The following is an 18,028-nucleotide window of genomic DNA, read 5'->3' as shown; positions in this document are numbered from 1 at the left end:
ATTTGCAGATGACATGATACTGTACATAGAAAATCCTAAAGACTCCATCAAAAAATTATTAGACTTAATAAATGAATTCGGCAATGTAGCAGGATACAAAATTAATGCCAAGAAATCTAAGACATTTCTTTACACCAATAGTGAACTTACAGGAAGGGAGACTAAAAGAGCAATCCCATTTACCATTGCACCAAAAAAATTAGGTTACCTAGGAATAAACTTAACTAAGGAGGTAAAAGACTTATATGCGAAAAACTACAGGGCACTGAAAAAAGAGATTGAGGAAGACATAAACAGATGGAAGAACATACCGTGTTCATGGATTGGTAGAATCAACATCATCAAAATTTCCATATTACCCAAAGCAATCTACAGATTCAATGCAATCCCCATTAAATTACCAACGGCATATTTCACAGATCTAGAATGAACGTTCCAAAAATTCATCTGAATAAAAAAAGACCTTGAATAGCTGCAGCAATCCTGAGAAGAACAAAGTAGGTGGGATCTCAATACCAGATATTAAACTATATTACAAAGCCACTGTTCTTAAAACAGCTTGGTACTGGCACAAGAACAGACATATAGATCAATGGAATAGAATAGAGAACCCAGAAATTGACCCAAAGCACTATGCCCAATTAATATTTGACAAAGGAGGCAAGAGCATACAATGGAGTCAAGACAGTCTCTTCAATAAATGGTGTTGGGAAAATTGGACAGATACATGCAAGAAAATGAAACTAGACCACCAACTCACACCATACATAAAAATAAACTCAAAATGGATAAAAGACTTAAACGTAAGACGGGAAACCATAAAAATACTAGAGGAATCCACAGGCAGTGAAATTGCAAACATATGCCGAAGGAATTTCTTCTCTGATAATGCTCCTAGGGCAATGGAAACTAAAGAGAAAATAAACAAATGGGACTACATTAAAATAAAAAGCTTTTGCACAGCAAAGGAAACCATCAACAAAACAACAAGAAGATCCACTGCATGGGAGAACATATTTGCCAATGATATCACTGATAAGGGTTTAATCTCCAACATTTACAGGGAACTCATGAAACTTAACAATAGGAAAATAAACAATCCAATCAAAAAATGGGCAACGGAACTAGATACTTTTCGAAAGAGGCCATACAGAAGGCCGAAAGACATGTGAAAACATGCTGAAAGTCACTAATTATACGAGAGATGCAAATCAAAACAATGCGGTATCATCTCACACCTGTCAGAATGGCTATCATCAACAAATCAACAAACAACAAGTATTGGAAAGGATGTGGAGAAAAAGGAACCCTGGTGCACTGCTGGTGGGAATGCAGACTGGTGCAGCCACCATGGAGAACAGTATGGAGCTTCCTCAAAAAAACTAAAAATGGAACTCCCATCTGACCCAGTGATCCCACTTCTAGGAATATATCCCAAGAAGCCAGAAACACCAATCAGAAAGGATATATGCACCCCTATGTTCATAGCAGCACAATTCACCATAGCTAAAATTTGGAAACAGCCTAAGTGCCCATCAGCAGATGAGTGGATTAAAAAACTGTGGTACATCTATACAATGGAATACTATGCTGCGGTAAAAAAGAAGGAACTCTTGCCTTTTGCAACAGCTGGGATGGAACTGGAGAGCATTATGCTAAGTGAAATAAGCCAGTCAGAGAAAGATAAATACCACATGATCTCACTCATTTGTGGACTATAGAGAACAACATAGACTGATGAACAGGAACAGATCCAAAGACAGAGAAACAGCAATCAGACTATTAATCCCCAGAGGGAAAGTAGGGGAGGGTGGGGGTAAGGGGAAGAGATCAACCAAAGGACTTGTATGCATGCATATAAGCCAAACCAATGGCCATGGACAACAGGGGGATGAGAGCATGAGTGGGGCGGGGGAGGATGGGGTTTAATGGGGGGGGATGATGACACATTTGTAATTCCTTAACTAATAAAGAATTTAAAGATTAAAAAAATAATAATAAAAGAGGAGAAACCAAGATGGCGGCATAGGTAAACATTGGAAATTGCTGCCTCCCACAACAACTTCAAAATACAACGAAAAGACAAAACGGACATCATCCAGAACTACAGAAAGGCTGGATGATTGGAAATTCTACAACTAGAAGGAAAGAGAAAAGCACACTGAGACTCAGAGGAGCTGCGGAAGTAAAGTGCAGAGGTACGGAGGCTAGAGCGCACTGGGAAAGGGGCTGGCACCTGAGGACGCGACTGTCTTTTTGAATCGGGAGGGAGTCACAAGCTCCCCACTACTCTGAACTCCAGTTCCGGGAAGTCTCTGGGGACCCAGGACTCATACGGGGAGAAACTGGACTGTCTGGCAGCAGGCAGAACTCGGAACTTGAGGGCGGCTTTCCCTCAGAGGTGCCTGCAGCAATTACCGGGACACTGAGACGCGGGACCCCTTAGGGCAGGGCTGAGGATCAGCCATAGCTGCTTGCTCCGCCCTGTTGCAGAGCCTCTGGGACAACTTCAAGCGTACCAACATCCGAATTATAGGGGTGCCAGAAGAAGGGAGAGAGCAAGATATTGAAAACCTACGTGAAGAAATAATGACAGAAAACTTCCCCTACCTGGTGAAAGAAATAGACTTACAAGTCCAGGAAGTGCAGAGAACCCCAAACAAAAGGAATCCAAAGAGGCCCACACCAAGACACATCATAATTAAAATGCCAAGAGCAAAAGACAAAGAGAGAATCTTAAAAACAGCAAGAGAAAGAAACTCAGTTACATACAAGGGAGTACCCATACGACTGTCAGCTGATTTCTCAACAGACACTTTGCAGGCCAGAAGGGAGTGGCAAGAAATATTCAAAGTGATGAATACCAAGAACCTACGATTACTTTACCCAGCAAAGCTATCATTCAGAATTGAAGGCCAGATAAAGAGTTTCACAGATAAGAAAAAGCTAAAGGAGTTCATCACCACCAAACCAGCATTATATAAATGCTGAAAGGTATTCTTTAAGAAGAGGAAGAAGAAAAAGGTAAAGATAAAAATTATGAACAGCAAATACATATCTATCAATAAGTGAATCTAAAAATCAAGTGAATAAAAAATCTGATGAACAGAGTAAACTGGTGAATATAATAGAACCAGGGGCATGGAAAGGGAATGGACTGACAATTCTTGGGGGGAAAGGGGTGTGGGGGATGCAGGAAGAGACTGGACAAAAATCATACACCTATGGATAAGGACAGTGGGAACTGGGTGGAGGAGAGCTATGGGGGGGAAAAAGAGGAACAACTGTAATAATCAGAACAATAAAGATTTAATTAAAAAAATAATAAATAAAAACTATCACTTTTCTATGTTATGAAGTTTTGAATGAACCTTTAGATTCAAGTTAGGCTTTTTATTTGTTCTCTTTGGAAGACTACATTGTAAAATGACTCTAGGAATTTCTAAGAAAAATCCCATATGAAGTACTTTGTCTGATACAGGGGAGAATTCTTTTGAGATATGACATGCCTATGTGTATAAATAAAGGATTATATAAATTCCTGTGTTGGGCCAGGAACAGCTGATAATAAACTCTGTTTCTCTCAAAATCATATGAAGAGAACAAAGTCCTTTTTACTTTTTGCTAAATGGTGATTAATCGCTGATCATCAATTTTCATATTAACACAATTCCAACTTACATATTTATATTGTACTACTTAGCCAGGCTTAATTGTTTTGTTTTTTTAAAGACACTATCTTTACAAAGAAAGTAATTCAAATTAACCAACCATGACCTACAAACATAAACAGAAATGATACTGAATAAGTATTGATTAAAACAAAAAGCACTTTAAAAAACCCCCAGCATGAATTCTTACCTACTCCAGAGGTTATTGATTCTGCATCAATGTCTCGAGCTCTTTTTCTTGCCACTTCAGCTAGTGCCAATTCACCCTTATCTAGTGCAAGGTAATGGATGTCCTTTGGAAAGAAAGCAAAATAAAAGATTAATCCAAAATGAATGTTGGTTAAGTTACAAAGGAGATTTTGAAAGGAAGAATTTATTGTTCAGATTACAAAGCAGACATGGCGTATGAATATTCTTTTTTTGTATTTTAATTTTCTTGAAATGGAGATTATAGCTATAACTAATGGCAATTACTTATACAAGTTATTTTAAATCTTTAAATCAAATGTTTGACATACTCAGTTTTGTTAGGGAATAGAAATCTTAATTACTGTTTTCCCTGTGGGGAGATTTTAATGAAAAACCTCAGCTTCTTCAAAATTCAGTTGTTTGGAATACTAGTACCAAATTTGTCTCTGATATTTATGTGTCTAACACATATTACTTTGTTAAGATTATTACTACTACTATTTGAACTCATTCCGTCAACAAATCATTGCCTCCTAACTGCCAGCGGTTTTTGGAGTACACAGCTCAATTACAATACCCGGTTTCAAGAAGCTCTGAGCCCAGTGGGGAGACCACTGTAAGCAACAGTTAAAGAATTAAAGTGCTATGAAGCGAAAGAGAAGGAATTGATCCTTGATCTGAGTCTTGAAGGATAAATAAAAGTTATACTAGGCAATGGCAGGTCTTTCAATATTAAAGGAGTACTGGATGGACTTAGAACATTTTTGTTACACAGAATGATTATTGGAGCGATAATTTTACTGCAATAAAAATGGAAAAAGAATATGAGCAGTCAGTTTACAATGAAATATAAATAACCTATAATCATGAAAAACATTTCACTGTATTAATACTCAAATACAAATCAAAAAAATTTAATTTCAAATTAAACTTTAAAGTTAATATTTACTGTTTGCAAGGTTTGTGGGGAGATCAGCACTTATAATATTTACTGGGAATGTAAGAATTTATGCAGCAGGGGTTCATACACTATGGCCTATGGGCTAAATATAGCCTGCCTTTTGTACAGTCCTTAAGAATGATGTTTACATTTTTAAATGGTTGAAGAACTGTGCTCTTATTTAATTCTGAATGGCTTTCAAATTAGCTTATGCTATAGACTTGAAAATGTTTCAACCTAAAACTATAAGGCAAAACTACTTATATGTGAAACCTAATACAGGGATAAAGTTTCAATGAGAACTAACATTGTTTGACTTAAAAGTAATGTCAGGCTATGGTACATTTCCTGCACTGTCAAAAGCTAAAAAAAAAAAAAAAAAAAAAGACCTGAGATCTCCATTTCTACACAAATTCCCAGCAACATACTTTCCAATTTTAATCCACAGCAGAGTTTCTCAGCCTTGATACAAGTGCAAAGAAATGTCCATATTCCAAAATCTACTTAACAGTGTGATTGAAGAACTTTAATTGGAAGTGATTAATGTGCAATGTAATGACAGGCTAAAAGGTAGGTGAGTCTTTAGCTAATAGAATTCTAAAAATGACCTCTCATAGATTGATATCAACATATGGCAATTCCTATCTTTGAAGAAAGAAATTTGTAAAGGTGAAATATGTAAAACTTCATCACAGATGAGCATTAACAGATGAACATTTGCAATAGATTTTGATAATAAAGAACACTGACTTTCAACCCTAATTGAAATGTTATCCCCACCAAATTCCATTATTCACATTCATAGACTTGTAAACTGTACTCAATTATTTTTTTTAAATATATTTTATTGATTTTTCACAGAGAGGAAGGGAGAGAGATAGAGAGTTACAAACATCGATGAGAGAGAGAAACATTGATCAGCTGCCTCCTGCACATCCCCCACTGGGGATGTGCCCGCAACCCAGGTATATGCCCTTGACCGGAATCGAACCTGGGACCTTTCAGTCCGCAGGCCGGCGCTCTATCCACTGAGCCAAACCAGCTTCGGCTGTACTCAATTATTATATTTTAATTTTATCAGTAAAGATTTATGGAAATTTATTTTCTTGTTATATATACATATATATAATAAACTTCAATTTTTCCTCTTGTCCCATAGCCTGCAATATTTGCTATCTGGTCCTTTATAGAAAAACACTGCTGATTCCACATTTTAACAACATATCATAATTTAAAATCTGCTTACATACACTGTTGGGAAATCTTCCTAAGGAAATGATGTGACACTATATGTCCAAGATTGGTGATGAGAGCAAAACTTATATAACAATGAAAAATTGGAAGCAATGCAAATATACACCAATCCAGAGTATCATGATACTTTCAAATAGGTCCCTATATTCAATGAAGAAAATAATAATTTAAAATATGCCACTGTATTCAATTTGCTAGTATTGCATTTAAAACTTTTGCATCTATTTCATAATTAATAAAAGTCTATGACTTTACTTGAGTTTCACTGCTAACAATCCCTTAGCTGTTATCAAGGTTACTACACTTATAAAATAAGTTAGGTGGCTTTTTTCTATTTTTCTCATTGGCAATATTTCTATGTGATTCTTAGCTGAAAATAAGCAAAAGATATGTAATACATTTGAGAAGAAATTATCAACCATTACTGAGTGACATAAACACCTGATTAAAATAGAGACATATACAGCGGGAAGGCCGGGGAGGGTTGGGGGGCAGGAGGGGAGGGGTAAAAGATCAACCGAAGGACTTGTATGCATGCATATAAGCATAACCAATGGACATAAGACACTGGGGGGTAGGGGAAGCCAGGGTATTGTCAAGGGCGGGGGAAAAAAGGAGACATATGTAATACTCTTTGTAATACTTTAAGCAATCTATACTAATAAAAGAGAAAAATGGTAATTGGCGTACGACGATACCCTTTTCATTGGCTAATCAGGGCTATATGCAAATTAACTGCCAACTAAGATTGGCAGTTAACTGCCAACAAGATGGCGGTTAATTTGCATATGTAGGCACAATGCAGGGAGGTGAAAGGGAAAGCAGGAAGAAGCCCCCTGCCACTGACAGTGATTGGAAACCCAGGGGGGAGCTAAGAGCTGGGGGGCAGGGCAAAGGCGGCCCTGGGGCCGCCTTTGCCCTGCCCCCCAGCCATGATCAGAGAATCAGGTGCCTTTGCCGCCCTGGCCAGTGATAGCAGGAAGTAGGGGTGGAGCCAGCGATGGGAGCTGGGCACGGTTGAAGCTGGCAGTCCCAGGAGCTACGGGTCCCTTGCCTGGGCCTAAAGCGAAGCCCACGATCGCGGGGCCGCTCAGCCAGAGGCTTCCTGCAGGGGCAGGGGCAGAGCCCGCACGATCGTGGCACCCCCCGCTGCCACTGCAGGTCCCCGCTGCCCGGGCCGGACGCCTAGGCCAGAGGCGTCAGGCCTGGGCAAGGGGCCGATCCTGCGATTGGAGGGTGATGGGGGTCAACGCCTGAGGGCTTTCCAGTATGTGAGAGGGGGCAGGCTAGGCTGAGGGACACTCCCCCCTTCCACACACACACACACCCATTGCACGAATTTCGTGCACCGGGCCCCTAGTAAATAAACAAACAAATAAATAAATAAATAAAAAACAAACAAACATATCCGTTTATGGCTGGGAGACTATACATAATGAAGATATCAATTCTGACCCCAATGAATCTGTAAAAATCAGTGGAATGCCAATCAAAATCCCTTCAAGGTATTTATGGGACTTACAAGTAGATTTTAACTTCATATTTAAAAACAAAGTCAAGACTATCTAAGATTTATTCTGGTTAACATTAAGACTATATAACACTGGTATGCAGACATATAGACCAAAGAAAAAGACATATACCCATATAAAAATGGTTTTTCTTTGTGAGTTACTCATGCTAGTAGTAGTGATATAGGTGTTGGTTCTAAGATCTGTGGTCCACAAATTATTTCTGGAACATTTTCTCTCTCTCACTCTGGCATTCTTTCTCAATTCTATGATTACTCCTCTTTATTTTTTAATTGTGATAAGGAATTGGATCATTAATTTGAGGAAGGTAAACCTTAACACTTCTTAAGTTATTATATCTATACCATGAAGGTTTTCATTTCTTAATCTTTCTGTTTTGAACACACTATACAGTCTATTTACTTGGTGATACTTGTAGGCCTCCTGATTATACACAGACACAGCTCAGAGATATTGAGGGTCTGGTTCCAGACCACCACAATAAAGTAAATATTGCAATAAAGCCAGTCACACAAAATTTGGTTTCTCAGTGCACATAAAAGTTATGTTCATACTATACTGTAGTCTAGTAAGTGTACAACAGCATTATGTCTAAAAGATGTACACACCTTAGTTAAAAAAATACTTTGTTGCTAAGAAATGCTAACCATTATCTGAGTTTTCATGAGTTGTAATCTTTTTGCTGGTGGAGGGAGGGTCTTGATGTTGATGGGCACTGATCAGAGTGGTGGTTACTGAAGGCTGAAGTGGCTGTGGCAATTTCTGAGACAGGACAACAATGAAGTTTGCGGCACCCATTGGCTCTTCCTTTCATGAAGGATTTCGCGGTAACACTGGATGCTGTTTGAGAGCGTTTCATCCACAGTAAGTCTTCTTTCAAAACTGGAGTCAATCCCCGCAAGCCCTGATGCTACTTTGCCAACCAAGTTTAATACTGTTCTAAACCCTTTGCTGTCGTTCTTCACAGCATCTTCAGGAGTAGATTCCATCTCAAGAAACCACTTTCTCTGCTCATTCATCAGAAGCAACTCCTCAGCCATTCAAGTTTTAGCATGAGATTGCAACAATTCAGTCATATCTTCAAGACTCCACTTCCAATTTTATTTCCCTTGCTATTTCTACCATATCTGCACTGAAGTCTTGAACCCCCGCAAGGTCATCTGTGAGGGTTGAAATAAACTTCTCCCAAAATTCTGTTAAGGTTGGCATTTTGTTGTTGTTGTTGTTAATCCTCACCCAATGATATTTTTCCATTGATTTTTAGGGAGAGTGGAAGGGAGGGGGAGAGACACAGAGAGAGAGAAACATAGATGTGAGAGACACACATCAATTGGTTGCTTCCCGCTCACACCCCAACCCGGGGCCGGGGATCCAGCCTGCAACCAAGGTTACATGCCCTTGACTGGAATTGAACCTTCAACACCTCAGTCCATGGGCCAACGCTCTAACCACTGCGCTAACTGGCTAGGGCAAGGTTGATATTTGATAGTTGAATCATGAATGTTCTTAATGGCATCTAAAATGGTGAATCATTTCCACAGGTTTTCAAGTTACTTTGCCCCAATACATTAGAGGAATCACCATCTATGGCAGCTATAACCTTACAAAACATATTTTTTAAATAATAAGATTTGAAAATCAAATTTACTCCTTGGTTCATGGGCTGCAGAATTGATGTTGTGTTAGCAGTATGAAAATAGCAATAATCTTGTATATCTCCATCAGAGCTCTTGGGTGACCATATGAATTGTCAATAAACAGTAATATTTTGAAAGGAATCTTTTTTTTTTTTTTCTGAGCAGCAGGTCTTAGCAGTGGGCTTAAAGTATTCAGTAAGCCATGCTGTAAACAGATGTGCTGTCACCTCGGCGTTGTTGTCCCATTTATAGAGCATAGGTGGGATAGGTTCAGCATAATTCTTAAGGGCCCTAGGATTTCTGGAATGGTCAATAAGCACTGGCTTCAACTTAAGTTACCAGCCGCATTAGCCCCTAATAAGCAAGTCAGCCTGTCCTTTGAAGCTTTAAAGACAGACACTGAGTTCTGCTCTCTAGCTATTAGAATCCTAGATGGCATCTTCTTCCAATATAAGGCTGTTTGTCTACATTGAGTATCTGGGGTTTACTGTAGCCACCACCATTAATTATCTTAAAATTTTTCTGGATAACCTGCTGCAGCTTCTACATCAGCACTTACTGCTTCATCTTGTATTTTTATGTTATGGAGTTGGTTTCTTTCCTTCATGCATCAACCTCTGCTAGTTTAAAAATTTTCTTCTGCAGCTCCTCACCTCTCTCAGCCTTCATAGAATTGAAGAAATTTAGGGCCTTGCTCTGACTTAGGCTGTAGCTTAAGGGAATGTTGTGACTGATTTGATCTTTTATCGAGACTACTAAAACTTTCTCTATATTAATAATAAGGTTGTTTCACTTTCTTATCATCCCTGAGTTCACTGGAATAGCACTTTAATTTCCTTCAAGAACTTTTCCTTTGCATTCACAACATGGCTGTTTGATGCAGGAGGCCTAGCTTACAGCCTATTTCAGATTTTGATATGCCTTCCTCACTAAGCTTAATCATTTCTAGCTTTTGATTTAAAGATGTGTAACTCTTCCTTTCACTTGAGCACTTAAGAGGCCATTGTAGGGTTATTGATTGACCTAACTTCAATATTGTTGTGCTTCAAGAAATAGGGAGGCCTGAGGAGAGGAAGAAAGACGAGGTAATCACCAGTTGGTAGAGTTGTTAGAATACACACCACATTTATCAATTAAGTTTGCTGTCATATATGGGAATGATCATGGTGCCCCAGAACAATTATAATAGTTATATAAAAGATCACACTGTAATGAAAATAAAATGAATAAGCCCACAAAAAAATCACAAATCACAATAACAAATGCAATGATGATGAAAAAGTTTGAAATATTGAGAGAACTACCAAAATGTGACACAGAGACATGAAGTGAGCAAATGCTGTTGGGAAAATGGTGAAATAGACTTGCTCAATGCAAGATTGCCACAAACCTTCAGTTTGTATAAAACATAGTATCTGGAAGCAATAAAGCAAAGTATAATAAAATAAGGTATGCCTGTTTCTGAATGTGTTCTTAGCTAGGTAGACAGTGTATCTCTGTCATTCCTTGCCCCTTGGTTTGACAGAGCTCATGAGTCTTTAGGGTCTAATGCAAGACATATATCAAGATAGATATATATATTACACACACACATACACTGAGTGGCCAGATTATTATGACCATCTGATGTTTGTAGGCAAATTAGTTATAATTTCATGCTGAAGTTGCTAGAGGGCCAGACCATTATAAATAGGGAAGCAGGTTGTTTACCATGACAGAAGTGATTTTTTTCTGAAGATATGGGTAAACAATGTGATTTAACAGCCTTTGAACATGGGATATATATAGTATACACACACACACACACTAGTGGCCCGGTGCCCGAAATTCATGCCGGGGGGTGGGGGTGTCTCTCAGCCTGGCCTGCACCCTCTCCAATCTGGGATCCCTCTCGCAATCAGGGACCGTTGGCTCCTAACCGCTCACCTGCCTGCCAGCCCGATTGCCCCAACTGCCTCTGCCTCGGCCCCACCACTATGGCTTTGTCCGGAAAGTCTCCTGGTCTAATTAGCACATTACCCTTTTACTAGTGTGTGTGTGTGTGTGTGTGTGTGTGTGTGTGTGTGTGTGTATAGAGGGAGAGAGAGAGATATACATATGTTACATACATACATACATATATATGTAAAAGATATATATAGATCTATATCAACACTAATAAAAGAGAAAAATGGTAATTGGCGTACGAGCTACCCTTTTCATTGGCTAATCAGGGCTATATGCAAATTAACTGCCAACTAAGATTGACAGTTAACTGCCAACAAGATGGCGGTTAATTTGCATATGTAGGCACAATGCAGGGAGGCGAAAGGGAAAGCAGGAAGAAGCCCCCTGCCACTGACAGTGATCGGAAACCCAGGGGGGAGCTAAGAGCTGGGGGGCAGGGCAAAGGCGGCCCTGGGGCCGCCTTTGCCCTGCCCCCCAGCCATGATCGGAGAATCAGGCGCCTTTGCCACCCTGGCCAGTGATAGCAGGAAGTAGGGGTGGAGCCAGCGATGGGAGCTGGGCATGGTCGAAGCTGGCAGTCCCGGGAGCTACGGGTCCCTTGCCTGGGCCTAAAGCGGAGCCCACGATCGCGGGGCCGCTGCAGCTGCGGGTCCCCGCTGCCCGGGCCGGACACCTAGGCCAGAGGCGTCAGGCCTGGGCAAGGGGCCGATCCTGCGATCGGAGGGTGATGGGGGTCAACGCCTGAGGGCTCCCAGTATGTGAGAGGGGGCAGGCTGGGCTGAGGGACACTCCCCCCCCACACACACACCCAGTGCACGAATTTCGTGCACCGGGCCCCTAGTCTATATATAAAAGCCTAAGCGATTGTTATGACCAAACGACCGGTTGACAAGTCGCTATGATGTGCACTGACCACCAGGCAGCAGGCACTCAATGCAGGAGCTGCCTGCCCCCTGGTGGTCAGTGTGCTCCCACAGCCAACCTCCTGCTGCTGGCGGCATTGGTGTCTGTTCCTTCCACTCCCGGCCCAGCAACCATCGCCTCCTCTCCTGACCCCGCCAGGGCCTTCAGGCCCCAGGCTGGGATGGGGAACCAGTGGTGGGTGACAGCAGACATGGCCCCTTTCCCAGAGAGGCTGAGGGTCAGCTCCCTCCTTGGGGCTGGCAGCCAACCTCCTGCACCCTGTCCCTCCCCTCGGCCAGCAGGCACCAATCAATCCAGCTCTGATTGGCCCTGATTGCCAGCCAGGCCTAGGGACCCCACTTGTGCACGAATTCGTGCACTGGATCTCTAGTACATATATATAACATATATTTATATATATATACACACACACAAATATATACTCTACTATCCAATTTACAATTAGTTATCTTCTGGCTTCATTTATTTAATTTTTAGATAATCTTAGTGTTGGAATTTAGTTTAAATGTTTGATATATACAATTAAATGTGTTCATAAACCTTTGGGAATAGCCACATTGTAAACGAGTCAAGAAAATAATAACCATTTGGCTTTATATTTCATTTTCATGTATTTTACCTGAATAGGCCAGCACATCCAGGATAAAGAACATTCAATAAAACTGGTTGGCAATGGACACAGAACCGGGGGGCCGAGGAAGAGGGGGGGCGGGCATGAGTGGGGGAGTAATGGGGCATTAAGGACACATATGTAATACCTTAATCAATAAAGAAAACAAAACAAAACCTGGTTGAGTCTTAAGACTAAGGTACTGTTAAATCACACTATATTAAAGATACTGCAAGAGGCCAACAGGGTAGTCATATCCTACCACTCATCCTGACTTCAAATTTAACCAACAGCTGTTAATAAAAAAATATTCTATAAACAATTATGGAATGTTTACTATGTGCCAGATACAGAGGTTAATTTACCACAAAGCTAATGAAGCTTAAACTTCATTGCCACCTATTTGTACATGTCCTTGCTGGTACCTAATTTTGTAATGTAAAATTTTTTGAAATCTCAAGTTTTTTTTCTTAAGAAGTGTTCCTTGCCGAAACCGGTTGGGCTCAGTGGATAGAGCATTGGCCTGCAGACTGAAAGGTCCCAGGTTCGATTCCGGTCAAGGGTATGTACCTGGGTTGCGGGCACATCCCCAGTAGGGAATGTGCAGGAGGCAGCTGATCGATGTTTCTCTCTCATCGATGTTTCTAGCTCTCTATCTCTCTCCCTTCCTCTCTGTAAAAAATCAATAAAAATATTTAAAAAAAGAAAAAAAAAGAAGTGTTCCTCAAATTGTATAAGCCTCAAGCTCTATAAAACATGCATTTACCCCTGATGCCCAACAATCAAGGTTCTTACATACTAGTAGACTGTGTTACCACATGCTTAATTGTTTAGACTCATGTGTCTGGGAGGCATAAGGCACAAGGAGACATTGTTTTTACAAGCTTTATAGTCCCTTTTTTTGTTTTGCTGGTCTCTTTTTGGAGACTATATAAAATTAAAATGGCATATAACAAGTCTAAATGGACAATGTAGATGGCAATGTATTTCAAAAGTATCATATTGACAAATCTCAACATTTATTGCCACACATCTAAGGTTACTTAGTTGGTGGATGATCCTATCTAATAATAGACAAACATGGTAATTAACCATACCTCCGCTACGCTTCCCATTGGCTAATCTGGGCGATATGCAAATTAACTGCCAAACAAGATGGTGGCCAGCAGCCACGCAGCTGAAGCGAACATGAGGCTTGGTTGCCCCGGCAATGGAGGAAGCCAAGGTTCCCCACCTGCTGCGCCAGGCTCTGAGCCTGAAAGCAAAAGCTCCGAAATGCAACTATGTTTCAATTATAGAAGTGAAACAAACCCCAGAGACCTGCTTTCAGACAGCCCAGCATCGGAGCTGTAGCTGCAACAAAGTTTCAATTACAGAAGGTAAATAAATCCCAGAATAAAAAAAAAAAAAGAAGAAAAGGAGAGACTGGGAGCTTCAGTTGCAGGCTTGGCCCGCCTGAAAACAGCCCTAGGCCCCTCATCCAGGCTGGCCAGGCACCCCAGTGGGGACCCCCACCCTGAAGGGGGTGTGGGCAGCCTGAAAACAGCCCTCAGCTCCTCATCCAGGCTGGCCAGGCACCCCAGTGGGGACCCCCACCCTGATCTGGGACACCCTTCAGGGCAAACCAGCCGGCCCCCACCCGTGCACCAGGCCTCTATCCTCTATAGTAAAAGGGTAATATGCAAACTGACCCTAACAGCAGAAAGACTGGGAATGACTGGTCACTATGACACACACTGACCACCAGGGGGCAGACGCTCAATGCAGGAGCTGCCCCCAGGTGGTCAGTGCGCTCCCACATGGAGGAGCTCTGCTCAGCCACAAGCCAGGCTGATGGCTTCCAGTACAGCGGTGGTGGTGGGAGCCTCTCCTGCCTCCTCAGCAGCGCTAAGGATGTCCGACTGCAGCTTAGGTCTGCTCCCCGCTGGCAAGTGGACATCCCCCAACGGCTGCCGGACTGCCAGAGGAATGTCTGATTGCCAGCTTAGACCCAATCCCCTGGGGAGCAGGCCTCAGCCAGCAGATGGTAATCCCCCGAGGGGTCCCAGACTGTGAGAGGGCACAGGCTGGGCTGAGGGATCCCCCCTGAGCGCACAAATTTTTGTGCACTGGGCCTCTAGTTTTATTATAAAAGTGTTACTAACTTGGACACAAGTTTTCAGGAAAATATTCATAAGAATGAACCATTTAATTTCTGCCATTCTTTCTCAATGACAATTTTATAATTTACCATTTACTAAAATGATTAGTATAATCATTTAGCACAATTAAGTGAAATTGTCTTCCTCTGAACAAAAGATAAATACCAGTAATCTCTGGTCATGATCCATGTTTTACATTTACACATATCTGTCTGTATCATCTAAGATCTAAAATAAAAAACTTGCTGTTCCTGGGTTCTCATTACCTTCACAGATGACTTTGAGTGTACTACTAGAATGAATATGCAAATTTACAACAAAAAGCATTTAACACTAAAAAAATCTTGAATAGGTTTTTCATCTTTAAATTATACTGTAGATCAGTCATTGACAGATAATGACAACTATAACATATTAATGTTGTTATAACCTTTTCTAATTTTCATGTCTGAGTATTCATGATATGCAGAAGCACGAAGAAAGACATGCAACAGCTAAATGATGATACTAATATGTCAACTTGGCAAATGGTAAATTACAAAATGGCCATATACATATTTAAGATTACCATGTTCTACCCTTCCCTGCTGCAGTATTTTACTTAGTTAAAATCAATTGCTAATTGAAAATTTAAATCCATAACCTTCAGCTTTCTAAGTTTAAGTTTCACCCAAAATTTTGCTTCCAGAAAATTCAAGTTCATGATGCTCTATTTCAAGTACAGATAAAATAAAATGTTGGTACCATTCCTGTTCTACTTATTTAAAAATAACATTTCTTTTCTTAGGGCAAATATGATCAATAAGAAATTTTAAGAATTAAGAATAAAATATTTGATAATGTGTTAATATTATAGAATTTTCATATTTGTAGATATGAGGAAAAAGTAAATTTCAAGATAAGCAAGTATATTAAATACTTTATATCATAGTTATATTGATATAAATTTTAGTAATTAGTTCTTAATGTCTACATAATGTTCCATACTCTTTCTTATATAAGTAAGAGCAATGAATAATCCTTTTAAATGTGAAAATATATGGGAAGAACTTATATTTTGTTACCAAATGAATTTACTTGGAATGGCACATGCCTTCATATTAGACTAAGTTTTTGGAAGTTTTCATAGGACTCAAATAAAACATATGATTTCTTTTCAAGAGTTATATTTGGGGCTTGTTTAAATTTTCTCCTTGGGGCTACTAGACTATTTAAATTCATTTATTTTGAATTAATTTTTAGCCATTTAGATTTTTAATAGAAAATTATTCATATTTCACTACGCTTCCATATTTATTCCACTGTTTTATATACCATTAAACAACATAGATTTGAACTGCATGGGTGCACTTATCTCAATAAACACAATCAGCCCTCTGTATTTACAGGTTTCACATCTGTGGATTCAACCTAAGACAGATTGAAGCAGTATTTTTGGTCCATGATTGGGAACCTGCAGACGCGCAGGGCCAACTGTCTGCATTATTCTGTGCTTTGTGTGTACGGTTTTGAGCGTCCCCAAAGGATCATGGAGCCAATTCCCGTTGGATGCTGAGGTCTAACTGTAGTTAAGTTTTGGGGGGAGTCAAAAGTTATATGCAGATTATTTTTTACTGCATGAAGAGTTGTTCTCTAGCCCTCAGTTTTCAAGAGTCAACTATATTATTATCATAACCTTAAAAACATTCTAGTCTTTCTAAAAAATGCTATGGGGTGATCCCCAGGATATTTTGAATTAAAAACATTAAGTAGCCAAACAATGTATTTAGTATGCTCCTAAAACAGAGGTTTTATTAAAAAACAACAGGGGCCTAGATTTATATATATGCATATATATTTTCTATAAGTGAAGGATAAACCAAAAGTGGTAGCTTAAGGGAGAAGGAGAGGAAAAATGTAAAGAAAGCAAAGACGGCAGCTAGACCTCATGGAATGCACCATTTTTAAAGATCTGATTTTAGAACCAATTATACATAGTTATAAAATAAAAAACAAAAAGTATTCCTTGAACATCAAAAACAAAATTAATGGACTCAGTATATCAAATTTATGGCACAACTTCATGCAAAAAGCTATTTCGAGTCTATTTAAAATATAGACATATTTTATCTTTTGTGGGATATCTTTAAGAACAAAGGAATTTCAAAGAAATCTTAAAATGTTTTCATGACTATTCTAATAGGAATAATATTTGTAGAAATATTTAGCAACCATTTTCTATAAATGTTGTATAACAAGGTCAGCAAATAACAGCCTATGAACCCAACCCAACCTACAACCAATTATTGAAAACAAAATGTTATTAAAATGCAGCCATATTCATTTATTCATATATTGTCTGTGTCTTCTTTCAAATTACAATGGTAGAGTTGAATAGTGTCAAAGACTGCGTGGCCTGCAAAGCCTTCTTGTCCTTTACAAAAAAGTCTGACTATCCTTGTTCTAGCTCTTTCCCTGGAAAACAATAGCAACTCAGTGAACTAAGCACCCTAGCACCCACTCTCTGAACCCTATTGACTATTTCCTACTAAAATCAAAACTACTTGTATATAGAGATACATATGGTTGATTCCAGGTTGGGGATGCCTTGTCATACAAGAATGCTATCATACTACTGGAGTCATCCCAACAAAACTCAGGATCAAGTTGGAAGGGATTTCTATGGCTAAAGATGAGTGCAAAAATATTCCCAACTTTATACTATTTAATGGAATACAACAAAATCCAGCACTTAACTCAAAATTCATAAAATCTAGCTTCCAATAGATATACTAGACATGAGAAGAAGAAAATGTCACCCTAACCTGGAGAAAAATTGGCAAGGAAAATTTGCTCAGTTTTATCAACTATAAAATAGGTATAGAATTATTCAATAGAATTATTATACCTATTAGGATTATTATGGAAATTAAATAAGGTAACTTGTAGAAAGCCTTTGGCATAATGCCTGGCAGTTTGTAGGTGATCAAAAAGAGTTAACTCCTTTAATTCTGTGATATAAAATGATTTTTTTTTTTGCTGGTAATTACAGAGCATCTGGCATGCCCTTGAGCAAGACAGACTATAAATTTTAAGCAGGCATAAACACCAATATCTTCTACTCTTATGAAAGGGAAAGACTTGCATTGTTAATCTTACAAGATTAAAACAATTCTTAAGGACCTGAAAATGTATTTATTTTAT

At 39.5% G+C, this 18,028-nt stretch overlaps 1 protein-coding gene across 3 annotated transcripts in view; it reads right to left on the bottom strand.

The window, feature by feature from the left end:
• Positions 1-18,028, bottom strand: part of WDPCP (WD repeat containing planar cell polarity effector) — a 272,798-nt gene that overhangs the window by 82,227 nt on the left and 172,543 nt on the right. For all 3 annotated transcript variants that reach the window (XM_059659666.1, XM_059659667.1, XM_059659668.1), the window contains exon 14: positions 3,862-3,964. In XM_059659666.1, coding sequence (XP_059515649.1) covers positions 3,862-3,964 — 103 coding nt within the window. The remainder of the gene's footprint in view (positions 1-3,861; positions 3,965-18,028) is intronic.

This window comes from Myotis daubentonii, chromosome 12 (assembly GCF_963259705.1).
Source record: "Myotis daubentonii chromosome 12, mMyoDau2.1, whole genome shotgun sequence".
NCBI lineage: Eukaryota > Metazoa > Chordata > Mammalia > Chiroptera > Vespertilionidae > Myotis > Myotis daubentonii.
This window is presented reverse-complemented; position numbering and strand designations above follow the sequence as displayed.